This window comes from Euphorbia lathyris, chromosome 1 (genome assembly GCF_963576675.1).
Source record: "Euphorbia lathyris chromosome 1, ddEupLath1.1, whole genome shotgun sequence".
In the NCBI taxonomy this organism is placed as follows: domain Eukaryota; kingdom Viridiplantae; phylum Streptophyta; class Magnoliopsida; order Malpighiales; family Euphorbiaceae; genus Euphorbia; species Euphorbia lathyris.
In genome coordinates this window covers 67,283,940-67,300,867 of record NC_088910.1, presented here as the reverse complement: position 1 = coordinate 67,300,867, position 16,928 = coordinate 67,283,940, and the positions used below count along the sequence as shown (strand labels likewise).

General features: G+C 34.0%; 1 protein-coding gene across 2 annotated transcripts; it reads right to left on the bottom strand.

Moving 5' to 3' along the window:
• Positions 1 to 2,653: 2,653 nt before the first annotated feature.
• LOC136200735 (dihydroceramide fatty acyl 2-hydroxylase FAH1) lies at positions 2,654 to 10,512 on the bottom strand. Of its 2 annotated transcripts, none has more exons than XM_065991165.1 (7): positions 10,288 to 10,512; positions 9,373 to 9,443; positions 9,159 to 9,251; positions 8,641 to 8,837; positions 3,364 to 3,469; positions 3,089 to 3,235; positions 2,654 to 3,013 (listed from the first exon to the last, which is right to left on the bottom strand). In XM_065991165.1, exons 2-7 carry the CDS (start codon positions 9,421 to 9,423, stop codon positions 2,894 to 2,896), a joined length of 714 nt encoding a protein of 237 aa, XP_065847237.1. In that variant the 5' UTR covers positions 9,424 to 9,443; positions 10,288 to 10,512; the 3' UTR covers positions 2,654 to 2,893. The 2 variants fall into 2 exon arrangements, with proteins under 2 accessions (XP_065847237.1, XP_065847244.1); XM_065991172.1 differs by lacking the exon at positions 10,288 to 10,512 and adding an exon at positions 9,521 to 9,626.
• Between the last annotated feature and the right edge of the window lie 6,416 nt (positions 10,513 to 16,928).

Genomic DNA, 16,928 nt, shown 5'->3' with positions numbered 1-16,928 from the left:
ATCATCACTTTCCAGGCTCGTTCTCTTCGCAAAGCTTAGCGAAACTATCGATTGCGAAGTGAATTCATGAAAAAACGCAGAAAAAAAAAATAGATACTTACATTTTTCGCCCCTTTCACCCCCAAAAGCGACAATAACAATATGATAACATGGGAAGAACGAAGGAAATAACGTAGAAAAACCATTTCTTTGATGGTAACAAGAAGAAAGAAACCAAGCAACGAACAGGAAGATGAAAAACCATTTACTCGTTTTCTAGGGTTGGGAAGTTGCAGAATCAAGAGATGAAGAGATGAAAAAGAGAAATTCATTATGATTTTGACTAAATGGTGCAGATTTCGTGCAATTTAAAGGAAGAAAGGAAGATCAAAAGTCTTGAAATCATTAATGCTGGAGCAACTTTTCGCATAACCAAGGAGATAGAGGGAGCGGCGATTCGCAAGTGGTGGAAGTGGGAAGGTCAGGGGTATTTTTGGAAAGTCACACAAAATCAGTCTAGATATGTAGTAGAATTAGTAAATGGGTTTAATATGTAAATGGGCCTCCCATTTGACCCAGTTTTGTAATTTTCCCTTTAAAATAACAAGGTAATGGAATTATCTTTACTAATTAATTATTTAACAAAATTTTAAGTTAAAAGAAAATGGGATTTGGGAGAGTATTTTTAGGAAAAATAATTTTCCACTTCCTACTTTATCTCTCTAACCATTTGCCCCCTTATTCATGTAGAAGTCAGTTTTACGTTTTACACAGAACAAAAAGTTTGAGAAAATAAAAGCTCTCAAGTATCTATTCTTCATTCAAATTAGATTTGATTCATGTGTCTCCTATTCCACAAGTAAAAAAGTAGAGGAAGTTTGTTGTTCACCTCCTCAATCTCAGTCAAAATAACTGCATGTAATTAATTTATCCTAACTTTAATTAAATATGGTAGATCATCATCGGTATTTGTGTTTAATATGTTTTTGAAACCCACAAAAACATGCTAAAACTTCATCACAAAGAACTGAAATTGGATAATTAAGAACATATCTCTATGTATCTTAATCATCAATATCTAAGTTTAGCACAGTGAATAACAGATTCATAATCTAATTTGATTTTGCTCCTTAAAGCAATTATTCATACTTCATACTAAACAACTCATGTCTCACTCTATATCAATTATTCTTCTCTTAAAGCAATAATCGGCAAATAGACATTGTTATGGCCCTTTAACACAAAATATAAGCACATACCTGATAATACCTAAACAAACTAACACTTATCCAGCTCCGCTCTTTTTACACTTATTCCGTGTTATGTGATCTACACACTCTTCGTAATGATAAGATTGAGAAGAGCGGGTAGATCACGCAAACTCATAGTGAAAGAATGAAAGTATAAAAGAGCTAAGAGCTCTCATAATCAGTAATGGCGGAAAGAAAACTGTACAAGCTGCCCAAATCAATCATCTTTTCTCAACTAAGCAACGTACAAATAAAGATGGTGATAACAATGAGAAATCAAAATTCCACCTTGTATTGATAAGTACTAACTATTAAGCTATGGGCCTAAACAAATAACAAAGATTTTAAAAGATGCCAAAGAGTTTGTTTTTTCTTAAGAGTGAAAGAAATAGTTTACTACAGTAGAGAGAAATGAAAACTTTAAGAGAGAAGATGTTTTAGAGAAGGAAAATATAAAAAGGCTAAAAGAGTCTTATGTAAAAATACTCATAACGTTAACGGTCAGTAGCAATTTTATCTCTAACGTTTAAAATAATACAATTTTATCCCTAACATTGGCAGTCAATACAGATGTTTTGCTACTTATTCTGCACCAATTACGTATCGGTTAATTCTAAAAAAAATCAAATTTTTTTTTATGATTTAATAATAGAATTGAAGATTAATATTTTTAAATTCGATCAAAATATTTAAATATTTATGTGCAACTTGAACAAAATACAATCTAATTTTTTTATTTATTTTTTTCACATCATATTAATAAAATGACGCACATGTAAATCGTAGATGATAAAATTTATGAATGAGAAAACAGTTTGATAACTTATTTTTCAAATTGACCCAATTTGCCAAGATTAGGGGTAAAATTACTATTAGCTGCCAACGTTAGAGATAAAACTACACCATTTTAAATAATAGGAGTAAAATTACTCTTAGCCGTCAATATTATGGTATTTTTGTACCTTCGGGATATATAAGATTTTTTTAGGAGTTCTTATATTAAGCATCCGGTCTTCCATGTCACTCGGAGGACCTCCAATTCATATTTGAACACGTGTATTGTGACCCTACGTAATAATTAAAATAGTTGGACCTCCTATAATATGTGTAAGTCCATGTTACACGTGTCAAAATATGTATAGAAGGTCCTCCGAATGACATGGAGAACCAAATACTTCTAATAATTTGCTTTTTTTAGAGATTTATTAGAGTTAGTGGGCCCGCTTTTACGTTGAAAAAGTGAACGCTGATGTGGCACAATTGACAGTCATAGTAGGTTATATGTACACATTAAATTGGGGTATTTTGTATATGCAAAGTAAAGTCATGATAGAGTCAAGTTGAGTTGGCATTAATGTAATTTACCCCATATTTACATAATTTGAGAGTTTTGTGCAACTAACTCTTCGTTTTAGCAACTTGCAGAGCATAAATATAGAGATGACCTTTCCTTTCACAAGACAATTAATTTACATGAATTTCTCATAGGAAATGGACACCACAAAATTTATAATATCCACCCACTATGCTAAAGCCCTGATTAAATTAACATAATAAATTAATCGATATGCAACGAAAAACTGTTTAGAAATAAAGAAATAATACTTGAAGCCACCCTAACATTCACTAGCTTTTTATATTTGCTGCTTCACCTCCAATTCAATTTATCTACGTTTTTCAGACACTTTGGATGGCGGAAGTGTTGCGAACACTCTATCCCATATGGTTGAAGTGATTCCAAACCCCATGTCCTGCACCCTGAAGTGATGATTCAAGTGGTATCTCTGCAACCACAACATATTTCCTTCAGTTTCAACAATGTCAAATTCATCTTTATGTATAATTATTTCATCACTAACCTTGAGACTTTTAGACACTCCTCTCGACGGCTGACCATGGTGCAAGTAGTAATGAGTGCAGTCATACATCACATAGCCTAGAAGACCACCACCAAACAAAGCAGGAGCAGTTGATGGAGTCGCTATAAGCTTAACCAAGTTAAAGAACTGCCAACAACACAAATTTGCAGTTAAAACCAATATTCTTGTATGCATGTACATACTGATACTGGCTACAATTTTCATCATGAATAAATAATGATAGCAAGTCAAAAGAGAGTATAGGATAAACATACTGGCACACACAGGACCGCAGTTGCAGCTGGAGGAAAGACAAGCCGCAAACCATCCATAGGGTGCTTATGATGGCAGCCATGAATAAGATAGTGTAAGGTGTTCCACCTGAAAAGCAAGTCCATAAATGTCCTCATTATCTTATCACATCATATAAATCTAAACAACTAAAATAAAATGGTTAAATTACACCTATGGTACCCAACCTTTAGTCTGTTTCATACTTTGGTACATGACCTTCATTTTTTCACATAAAAATATCTGCACTTAAAGCAGACTGGACAGTATGGTACATATGACCTATAGTTACTACATAAGCATTTAACCATTTTCCAAGTTGAAATATGGGATCCACTAAACAGGAAAAGAACAATTGATCTCTTCCTCTTCCTCTTAAAATCGAAAATTGAAAACTCAAAAGAATTGCGAAGCCAAAACCCTCAAAGCATTTTAGGATTCGCCTCTATGATTTCGATTTGGATTACCAGAGAATTCGATTGAACTCTACAGTGAAAAATTCGAAATGCACCTCTTCTCTTCCTTAAATTCAAAAATTGAAAACTCAAAAGAATTCTGAAGCCAAAACTCTTAAAGAATTTTAGGATTCGCCTCTATGATTTTGATTTGGATTACCAGAGAATTCGATTGAACTCTACAGCGAAAATTCAAAATGCATAAAAAGATTTGGAAGTGGGCTTCAGTTCCTATTTCAAGATAGTCATCCATGAAAGCAAGAATTTTTTCTTTTGCAAAGTAACAAAGAGATGGCTGAGAAATTTCAGACGAACATTGACTTCCTACTGTTCACAATTAAAAGAAGAAGAAGCAGCAGCAGCAGCAGCAGCGGCGGCAGCCTTTGAAATAATTTAAGAAGAAAACTAGAACTGAGATATATGCCCTCATACTGTTCACAATTAAAAGAAGCAGCAGCAGCCTTTGAAATAAATTAAGAAGAAAACTAGAACTGAGATATATGCCCGCAGATGGTGAAACAGGGAAGAGATATACTGGAATAGCTGATATATGTTTACTTTAGATAGAAGATCTACATAGACACAGTAGTATAATTCAAACATAGAGAAATGATGGGAGACGAAACCTGAATTTTCCACGAAATTTAGCGTGAGTTATGACAAAGTGGGAGGAAACTACAAACTATGAGGATTAAAACATTGTGAACTTCATCTATTCGATTTTCACAAAATTGTTTAATGAAATTATTAATAAGCATCAGATCTGAGGCATGTTATTGATAGATCCAAAAACCTAAAATCCGTTGATGGTAAAGAACTTGAATCTAAGTGAAATAGGATTTGAAAGTCATTTACTTGATTTTCGTTTTAAGGTTGGCCAATTAGAAGACAATGAGTGAATCAATTGAAGAAAGAAAGATATTACATGGAAGAGAGAGAATGAGAGGAAGAGAGAGAGGGAGCTATAAGGATATATGAGTCTTTTCCTATTTAGTGGCCCCATATTTCAAGTCGGAAAATATTTAAATGCTTATATGACAAAAAAGATGTTTGGACTTGTAATATGGATTTAGATATAGATTTGATATGGACTAAGATGGAGCATAGTATAAGGGAAGTAGCGAAGGAAGTTCTAGGGGAATCTAAAGGTAGCATGCCACCAGGTAAGGACACATCTTGGTGGACAGAAGAAGTACGACAAGCAGTAAAGAGTAAGCGAGAATCCTATAAAATATTGGGGAAATGTAGGAGTGACGAGAACTACGAAAAATACAAAGAGGCTAAAAGGGAAGTAAAGAAGGTCATACAAGATGCTAGAGCAAAGGTGAATCGGGATCTGTATACAAGATTGGATACGAAAGAAGGGGAAAGAGACATATATAGAATTGCTCGGATGAGAGATAAGAAGACGCGAGATCTCGGAAAAGTTAAATGTGTGAAGGATGTGGACCAGAAAGTCCTAGTTGGAGATAAGGATATCAAGGAACGATGGAGGTCCTATTTTGATGACCTATTTAATGGAGATCACAGACAAGATGTTGGAGATATAAGTATCCATCACGATATGATAAATCATGAATGCCTTCGGAGAATTCAAAAGGGTGTCAAAATGGCATTAAGTAAGATGAAGTTGAAGAAAGCAGTAGGACCGGATGGCATCCCTATTGAGATTTGGAGATGTTTGGGAGAAAGAGGAATCGAATGGTTGACGACGTTCTTCAACAAAATTTGGAGAAACAATAAGATGCCATCAGAATGGAGGAAAAGTATCTTAATCCCTTTGTATAAGAACAAAGGCCATGTCCAAGATTGTGCCAACTATCGGGGAATCAAATTAATGAGTCACACTATGAAACTTTGGGAGCGAGTGATCGAACAAAGGCTAAGGAGGATGGTGAAGATCTCGGAAAACCAGTTTGGCTTTATGCCGGGAAGATCAACTATGGAAGCCATCCATCTAATGAGACAATTAATGGAGCACTATCGAAATAAGAAGAAAGACTTGCATATGGTTTTCATTGACTTGGAGAAAGCATATGATAAGGTACCAAGGGAAGTACTTTGGTGGGCCTTGATAAGGAAAGGCATTTCGCGGAAATATATTGACATCATAAAGGACATGTATGAGGGAGCATGCACGAGTGTACGTACTACTGTTGGGAAGACTGAAGAGTTCCCTATTACGATTGGAGTGCATCAAGGATCCGTACTAAGCCCATTTCTTTTTGCCATCGTTATGGATGAACTAACAAGTTCACTTCAAGATGGTATACCATGGTGCATGCTGTTTGCAGATGATATTGTGTTGGTTGATGAGACGAAAGAATGAGTGGAGAGGAAGTTGGAACTATGGAGACAAACTCTAGAATCTAGAGGCTTTAAGTTGAGCCGAAGTAAGACAAAATATTTGGAGTGTAAGTTTAGCGGCCATAGGAGTAGGGAGGCAGGGACAATCACCCTAGATGGGAGAGTTGTTCAGGCCTCGGATTGCTTCCGGTATTTAGAATCTATTATCCAAACGGATGGAGAAGTAGATGGAGATGTTGCTCATAGGATTAAAGCAGGTTGGTCGAAGTGGAAGAGTGCTACGGGTTTCCTTTGTGACCCCGGCATGCCTAATAGATTGAAGGGAAAATTCTACCGGACGGCAATTAGACCAACATTGTTATATGGTACGGAGTGTTGGGCAGTGAAACACTGCCACATCCATAAGATGTCGGTGGCGAAGATGCGTATGTTGAGATGGATGTGTGTTCATACGAGAAAGGATCGGGTGAGTAATGAAATAATTAGGACAAAAGTAGGGGTCACATCTATTGAGAATAAAATGAGAGAAAACCGACTAAGGTGGTTTGGCCATGTGAGACGTAGAGCGCTTGATGCGCCGGTTAGGAGAACCAAAGAGTGGCAAAGGGATGTAGTGGTGAGGGGTAGGGGAAGACCTAAGCAAACTTGGAGGAGGGTGATCGAGAGTGATATGAGTTTACTGGGAATTGAGGAAAATATGGTAGTGGATAGGACGGAATGGAGGGAGCGAATTTGTGTCGCTGACACGACTTGATTTCACGGTTTTATATGATGGTTCATGTTAGCCGACCCCGAATCATTCCGGGACTAAGGCTTTGTTGTTGTTGTTGTTGTTGTTATATGACAAGTGTAACCTTTAGTAGGAGGTCATATCATATGTGTTGTGAAAGACGCAAGGTGCAGGCGCACACCCGAGCAACACACGACGCATCAAACAAAATAACATATAAAATTATAAACAACACTTAATATTTCTAAAGTGACACAAATAGTCAAATAACAACAGCTTTTATCATAAAATGCATGAGATAAATTCTAACTACCTACTACGCTGTTCTTTTTTACTGAAATTAAGTAAACTAAACTGAATGCTACTGAACTGAAATGATAATATTAAATAGCAATAATTAAAATATATAAACTTATAATAATAATAATAACAATAAATAATTATAGTTATAATAAATAATGATAAATTAATGAACTGAATTGAAAATTACTGAACTGAATGCTATAAAATTTAAATCTAGACTAAAGACTAAAGTTCAACTTCAACTAAACACTAAAGGCTTGTTTGGCTCATGGAATGGGTGAGGAATTTGGTTGAAAATTTTGGATGGACTAGCTATGTCATGGAATGTGTATTCCGCTATTCTTCATTTTAGGTATTCCTAAGACTATATTTTTTCATTTTACAAAATTATCCTTCACTTTTCTGTTTTCTTATATTTTTTTAAAATAATATATATTATTATAGAGGGCGAGCCTTGGCGCAACGGTAAAACGTTGTTGTCGTGTGACCGAAGGTCACGGGTTCGAGTCTTAGGAGCGGCCTCTTGCCAAAAAAATTGGCAAGGGAAGGCTTGCCCCCAGTACACCCTTGTGGTTGGGACCCCTCCCCGGACCTCGCTTAGCGGGGACGCGTAATGCACCGGGCCGCCCTTTAATATATATTATTATATTTGAATAATTGATGGTAACAATCAAAATTTCAAAAGAAAAAAAAAATAAATTTGAGGGTAATGTTGTCTTTTGAATAAAAAAATTATCTATTTCATCTTATCTTATTCCGTCAACCAAACATAAGAATAGTTATTACTAAAGAATATCTATTCTATTCTATCCTATTCTATTCCTTGGGAATAACCATTCTATTCTATTCAATTCCGTGAACCAAACGGCACCTAAGTTACTAACTATTAGAATAATAACTACTTTTCCTCAAACAAGACTACTAAACTCTATAGTCTTTATAGTCCATGTTCATCATCAAAGTCACCATCATCAATATCATCTCCTCCATCATCATATTCTCCTTCAAGGTTATCAACCTCATCATCTTAATCATCATCTTTTTCTTTTCTTTTCTTTTTTTCTAATTTAAACCGAGGTCTTAATCCTAAAGATTTCCTATGGTTGTGATTAGAAGCTGAAAAAACCCTAAAAAACCCTCAAAACCTCGACAACAGCACCAAGGTGTGCCTTGAATCAAGGCGCAAGACTAGCCAATGCGCACTAAGGTGCGCGCCTGGCTGACATCACCCGCCTCACACTTATAGAGGCGCTAACCTCTGTGCCTTGCTCCCGAAGCGTGCCTTTAACAACTATGTATGTACCATATTATCCAGTCACTATTTTTATGTACAAATAAGAAGATCGGGTACCGAAGTGTGAAACATGCTAAAGGTTGGATATATAAAATGATGCAAGTATGCTAGTTTGATTATACAGGTGCATTCATGTGTCAAAGTGTTGGTAAACGAGAGAGTATAAACTAACCAATAAGTCTTTGTTCTGATGTGGAAAACAAAGCGGTGCAAGCTGTATTCCAGTAATGTCCAGATAAAAATGCCAAAACCCACCATTAAGGCTATTTCAGAAGCTGTATTCCCCATCCTTACAGACATTGAGATAAACCAGCTTACAACTGGCAGCCAGATAGCTGGAACTGCCCACCAAACTGTGCGAGTCAGGAACTGTTCCAAAAAAAGAGTGACAATCTCAATAATCCATCCACTAAATCACAATTAAAATGGTAATACCCAAGTTAGCTTGAGTGGGAAGGTGTATAGTCGCTTAAAATAGGTTTCAGTTCAATTTCTAGTGTATGAAAGACATCAATTGAAAGAGAGACCACCTAAATGGTGTCTGATCAATCTCGAGTAAAATAATCAGATTCACTTACAAAAAATGCCCATAAACAAGCAAAATTCTAGCTGTACATCTACGCCTAAACGATCCATTATTGAATACTGCTTATTGAAATTCCATATGTAAAGAAAGGTCAATGATCATACCTCCCAAAAATCACTCTCAAAAAATCTAGGTCCTTCCTTGCTTACAATAGGCTGGTGAACCCATTCCTCGTAATCTTCCTCAAGATGACCAACCTGAAGCAGTGTCTCCAGAATTTTAAAACACCAAGATACCTTGTAATAACAATATGGCTATTCCTAAAAAGTTCAAAATAGAGTTAAAAGAATTACATATATAATGCTTATGCAATGTTACCTGGAAGACAAGAGGCTTATTGAGATCAACGGTGAAGCCCTTAGCAACCATTTTGGCACTTGATATTGTAACTGGTGAAATATGAAGCCGAAATATGAGAAACAGAATAAATATTTAAATATATAACAATTTGACAAAAGAAATCAACCTATAGTATAGAATTTGGTCAAGAAAAATAAAAACAAATTTCTTCCCAAATGATGTTCTTAATAGAATATCTATCTATGGAACATAGAAAATCAAATCTTATAGATTAAGTTTCCAATCATTATCAGAAAACAGAGTATGGACTTGATTTAGCAACCCTACTAGGATAACAAATCATAATTAAATGTCAGAGGACCCACATGACAACGAATTCCAACCTAAAAGAAAAAAAATTACTATAGTACAATCCAATTATTTTTTTGAGAAAAAGAAGCTCCATCATTCAGTAACTCAACCAGCAAAACGAGGCTTAAATTCCGGATGTAGACTTTCACAAAATATTGGATATTTAATTTCAGAAAGAAAACCTACCACTTCAACAATTTATAACCCAAAACATGATACAGTTCATATCACTTACGTAATAGTATAGAAGTTATACATAGATTATGAGTCTCAATGCAATTTACAAATGGCTGAGCATTTCAGATTGCTCTCTGGTTTATGATTAGAAATCAATCTGAATATAATATCCGCTGTTTCCATTTCCCATTCGGAAAAAAGAAAAACAATGCTGCCCAAAAAATCACCTGGAAGGAGAAAATCCGATACAAATCCATATTCATGAAAAACTTTCAGATTCATGAGATGCAAAATAAATGACAAGGTCTGGGAAAGAAATCCGACAATGCAATAAAGAAAAGCAAGAAGAGAAAGATAATCCCAGATCTTAGAATGATAAATAAAATCGAGAAAAGGTAAACTAACCCAGAGGAAATGCGAAACGGATCCAACTGCGAGAAGCTTCCCCCTCTCACAGAATTGCTCCTAAGCGGTTGATTATCTCTCGAAAAACAAAACCACCACAACCCCGAGCGAGTTGCAGTGCTTTTGTTGTTTTCTCCTTTTAGGTTTTTCTGTTTCTCTCTCTTTTTTCTAATGAAAGCAGAGAGAGAGAGAAAAGGAGTGGTGGCAGGCAGGCAGTGCAGCAGAATTTCAATGAAGAATAATCCAAGTGGTCGTTTGTGATTTTAGGGGATAAACATATGTGATGTAACGTGGACCGTTGATGCAAATCTAAAATTGAATCACACTTATCATCCTCACGTTGGATTCTAACGACTGCTAACCTGGCACTTTTACGATCCAGCTCAGCACCCAATAAAAAGGGTCGCAAACTCTACTGTGTAATTCGCTTACACACTATCAATGTGTTCGCTGGATGTTTCATTCTTGGTCACTTTTCTATTCTTACTTTGATAACAAAGTAATGTATAGTGGAAAAAACAAAATAATGTTTACTTTTGTCAAAAACAAAGTATCATTTTTTCTATTTTCTTTGTTTTATAACTTTTTTTTTCATACCTAACCTAACAGTATATTTATATTCAGAGTTAGGCTAGTAAGCCTTACTTTGTTTTTACTACTATTGGATTAACTTAAAAATATGCTAAAAAATATTGTAAGTATCTTTATTATCATACTACAATAATATAAAAAATTATTTATTACTATTAAATAATATTATGATTTATTCAAAAAAATTAATCAATAACTTAAACATTATCGTAAAAAAAAATACAAAATCTATACTATATATAATAGTGGAAGTAGAGAGAATATATAAGAAGTGTTTTAGAGGTAATTAGTAAATTTAAATATCATAGCAACTATATTAATATCATTATTTTAGTTTTATCGTTAAAATACATTCATTAATTATACAATCTATACAAATTACATCAAACGGTTTCATCAATTCAAAATCTTGAATTATAAATAGCATCTCATGACTCTGTTACACTTCAATCTCTGACTCTGTCGTTTCTTCATCGCTTGATAAAGATTTTGATAAATTTAGAGAATTCCTATTATCAGATGCAATCAAGTTATTTTATGTTCCTAATCAATCTTCTTCTTATTCTCGAAAATTGTAAAGTAACTGCTACCGATAGGGTCATTATATTTAGCTGATTACATGCAAAATAAGATGATGAAGTGGTGGACTTCCAGCCGACAGTGGTGGTAATGGAAGCGGAGGAGGAGAAGAGCATACTTTTGCTATTGAGGATCAGTCTTATTTTTCTTCTCCTACATTAACATCATTCTAATGAATCTGTATTTATGATTTTCTAATTCTTGGATGATTGATTGTGTTTGTACATTGTTACGATTTTGGATTTGTTGGATCTTTTTTTTTTGTCATTTTTTTTTTTTTGAATCAAGTAAGGTTATAGCAAATATGAGAATGCCTCTTTTTTATTTTTTTCTATTAAAACTAATAAATCTTTGATGGTTAATCTACTGAAAGTATGCATTAATGGTGATGAAAAATCAAGAAGATGAAGGCGGTAATGAAGGATAAGAGAATGAAAGTGATAACATGACATATTTTTATTTGATGACTTTCACCTTTCATTTCAAGTTTTTAATTGACATATTAAATATTTATATTTAGCTCAGAAGTGTTTTAGAGGCATTTTCGTTTAGTTGTCATCATAGGAGAAAATATATGAGTTTAAATTATCTATATTAATAATAATTAAGAAATTTAAATATCATAACTACTATATTAATATCATTATTTCAGTTTTATCGTTAAAATAAATTCATTAATTACACAATCTATATAAATTCCATCAAACGGTTTCATCAATTCAAAACCTTGAATTATAAATAGCATCTCATGTTTCATATGCAAATTGAAATATCCATCACCTGAATCTTTTCAGAACTATTCTTTCATTTTTAATTACTAATTCACTTATGTGTTACTCTTCATTCTTTGACTCTGATGTTTCTTCATCGCTTGATGAATATTTTGATGAATTTAAGGACTTCCTATTATCCGATGCAATCGAGTTATTTTATGTTCCTAATCAATCTTTATTCTCAAAAATAAAGTGATGAAGTGCTGGATTTCCAGCCGACAGTGGTGGTAATGGAAGCGGAGGAGGAGAAGAACACACTTTTGCTATTGAGGATCATTCTTATTTTTCTTCTCCTACTTTAACTTCATTCTAATGAATCTGTATTTATGATTTTCTAATTCTTGGGTGATTGATTGCGTTTGTACACTGTTACAATTTTGGATTTATTGGATCTTTTTTTTGTCATTTTTCTTTTTTGAATCAAGTAAGGTTGTAGCAAATATGAGAATACCTCTTTGTTCTTCTATTTTTTCTTTTCTTCCATTAAAACTAATAAATCTTTGATGATTATCTGTTGAAAGTAGGCGTTAATGGTGATGAAAGAGCAAGAAGATGAAGGTGGTAATGAAGGATGAGAGAATGAAAGTGATAACATGACATATTTTTATTTGATGATTTTCACCTTCCATTTTATATTTTTAATTGACATATCAAGTATTTATATTTAGCTATTTAAACAAGTTTAGGGACTAACATGGTATCCTTTAAAGTTCAAGGCCAGTTAATTTTTTCTAGACATGTTCAGCCGATTAATATATTAAGTCTATTATTATTATTATTATTTATGGAGGTTATTAGTCATAGCAGTACCCATGATTCATGAAGTTGCTTTTATAAAATTATTGGCTTTAATTGATTAATTTATGAGTTATAAAATCATTTTAATATAAAATATTAATATCATTTATATTCAATTATACATAATTAAAAAAATATTACAATTTTCGATTGCTATATAAACAATTTATGGTAAATTACACAACCGTCGGGATTGACAATTTTTTTTACAAGTGTCTCAAACTCTTAAATAAATTTATGTAAATATCAAATCTAGTAGGTTTTTAAAAACTATTTTTTTTTTCCTACAAGTAACTAACTGAAAATTTGACAAAAACAAAAATAAAGTTATAATATTCTGATATTTTAAGATTTAAAATCATATAATGATAAAATACATAAAAAGATTTTAATAAATGTAAATAAATTTTAAATTTTGATTTTTGATGTAATTTCCTTAATAATTTATTGCTCCGCGCAACGCGCGAGCACAATACTAGTTATTATAAAATTTAAATTACTAATCATAAAATTTATTAAATAATATTATACATTTTGTGTCATGTACGGGTCTTCGACTAGTGATTGTAAAAAATCAACCGCTTAAAAAATAGGAACACATATATGGTAAAAATATATGAAGTTGAACCAATGATGGAGAAGAAAAAATTGTAAAGTCGGAGGTTACAGAAGAAACCAGAGAAAGATGGTGTATCAATGGGTGTATATTAGCGTAAAAACCTTTGAATTTACGTGCCCTCTCCGGTGCCTTCAGCGGATAATGGAGGATGCAGAGGTTCTCGCTACAAGAAGGAGACGATGGTAAATTTGTTTGCGAGTTTCAGAACAGACGTGATAGAGATCGGATTCTAAGAGATGGACCATGGATGTTTGAATGTAACATCATCGTTATGGCAAGGGTCCATGGCACTAAACAACCTTCGAAAATTGAATTAAACCACTGCCCCTTCTGGATACAGATATATGACTTACCTTTCCATCAAATGAATGAAAAGATGATACAAGCTATTGGAGCTAAACTAGGACGGGTAATTCAGATGAATGAAGGGGAGATTTCTGCTCTAGGGAAGTTTATTCATGTTCGATTCAGCATAGACGTTAATAAGCCTCTAATTCGGAGGATACGGGTTAAAAATAATAAGGGAGATCTATACTGGATTTTCTTCCGTTATCGTATGTCAAATTATTGTTACTGGTGTCGCATTTTGGGTCATAATCATGATGAATGTGAAAAGAAACTAAAGGAAATTGAGGAAGTCAAAGCCGATGAATGGCTATATGGACCAATGTTGAGGGCGTCTCCCATAAAGATGCAGTCGATTAACCCAGTCAGGAAGTCAGAAATTAGAAGAATAAAGGAACATATTTCTCTTGTAACTGAAGTGCATACAGTATAGATACAACAACTGGTCTCCAAAGAGATGAACGATCTGATTGTCAAGGGCAAAGATGTGCTTCAAGACTTGCACATTATTACACAAGATAACATTAAGGAAGGAAGGATAGAAATGGACACCACTTCGTAAATCACTATTGTTACTACTTGTAGCCCTAAACAGAAGCTTCGAACAATTATTATTAAGCGAGATTGAATGCCTCAGATACCAAACAATATAATACCACTAGACAAAGCACAAAGGAAACGTCTGAATACTAATAATATGGATATTGATCCTATTGTGGAGAAGAAAACTAAAGTTGCTATTTCTGAAATTATATGGGTGGAGACTGCAAAGCAGTCCCAACCAGAATTATGAAAATCTTAAGCTGGAATGTTCAAGGGTTGGGCAACCCTTGCACATTCCGTTCCCTCAAAAAAATATTTTAGGGATTTCGGCCCAGATGTGCTATTTCTCATGGAAACACGAATGAGACAGAGTGAGTGTGTTCGATTACAATGAAGCTTTTCGGATTATAATTTTTTGTTATTAATGCTATTGGGATGAGCGGGGGACTCATCTTGAGTTGGAAAAAGGAGATACAGGTAGATGTCACTCGTTACTCAACACGTAGTATCTATTTTACGGGTAAATTTCATCAATGGTGTACAACGTTTGCTCCATTTCACACTTTGGTGTACAACCTTCAATTTGTCTCACTAATATGTACGAAGTTATAGGTGACCTCCCACTTTGGTGTACAACAGATAAAAATGACCGGTCAACCTGCCGCGTCAGCAGTTTGACTGGTCAAAAAGTTAAAATTTGACCACCTAAAATAAAATTACTTCTATACCCCTCCTTCTTCCTTCCCATTTCCCTTTCCCTTTCTCTCTCTAACTCCTCCCTTTCCTTTTCCATTTTTCTCTCTAAATCTTTTCTCTCTATCTTATTTCTCTTCATTTAATCTCTTCATTCAATCACAATTTTTATGAAATTAAGATACAAAAGAAAACAATTTTTAAGATATAAAAGAAAACCATTACTAAAATTGAAAGATACAATTATAATAATGAAACTAAAGCTGATGAAACTAAATGTGATAATCAGAAACCAGACCTACTCGCCAAAATAGCCGCGCTTCAAACTCAAAAAGTCGCTCTTACCGATTATATAGAGGAAAGATCAAATTTTCTTACTCAATTTGCCGAAGAAGCCACTGTTGATTTTCTAACCCAGATTTTCTAGCACTGAATCCCAATATCCAGGACAACTATTATACATCTTTTCCAAAATGAAGTTTTAGCATTCTTTATATAATTACAACTATTGTTATAAAGAGATGAGGGCGCAATAATAATATAAAACCTATGTTATTTATGATTATAATAAAATCTATTTATATGTTAAACAAACAGACAAGTGATGAGGGCACAATAGAATAGACTTTAAAACTAGAAGATAGTAACTGCACATAGGAATTAGAACACAAAATGCTTTTAAAAAAGGTTATTTTATAAAACCAAAATAAAAAGAAGAATTCAAGAGAGAGCAGCAATGAAAAACCATTTACAGAATAAAAAATGGTAACTAAAATTCAAATCAGTGATGAATTTGTATACTTTTGCATCATATACGACTGATAATAGAATCTGCAGATTTGAGCAGGACTGAAATCGAGATGACTACAATAAACTAGCAGACTTTGAGGATCAGATGGTTAAAGATTTTTCAAATTGTTTTCTTTTTATATCTTAATTTCAATTCAATTTTTAGTAATTGTGATTGAACAAAGAGATTAAATAAAGAGAATAAAGTAGAGAGAGAGGAGTTAGAGAGAGAAAGAGAAAGAAAAGGAGAAAATGAGAGGGGAAGGGGAAGGGGAAGGGGAAGGGGAAGGAAGAAGAGGGGTATAAAAGTAATTTTATTTTAGATGGTCAAATTTTGACTTTTTGACCGGTCAAATTACTGACGTGGCAGGTTGACTTTGCATTGACCGGTAATTTTTACTTGCTGTACACCAAAGTGGGAGGTCACCTATAAGTTCGTACATATTAGTGAGACAAATTGAAGGTTGTACACGAAAGTGTGAAATGAGGCAAACGTTGTACACCATGGATGAAATTTACCCTCTATTTTACCATTAAAACTGAGTCAATGATATGGCGGGGTCTTGGATTATATGGTTGGCCAGAGAAGAATCAAAAGAAGCATACTTGGGAACTAATGCAAGCACATAGTCATATGGATAAACTCACTTGGCTTGTCTTTGGAGATTCTAATGAAATTTTGTGGAGTTATGAGAAAAGAGGTGGACGTTTTCGCGATAATGGTGATATGCAAGATTTCCAAAACTGCACCGAAGTCTGTCAACTGATGGATTTAGGCTATGAAGGACCGCCTTTTACTTGGTTGAATCATAAATCTGGGATGCAGCAATTTGGGAGCGACTGGATAAATTTATGGCTGATTCTCACTGGGTTAACTTGTTCCCCTTGGCTACGGTGAAGCACATGGCTCG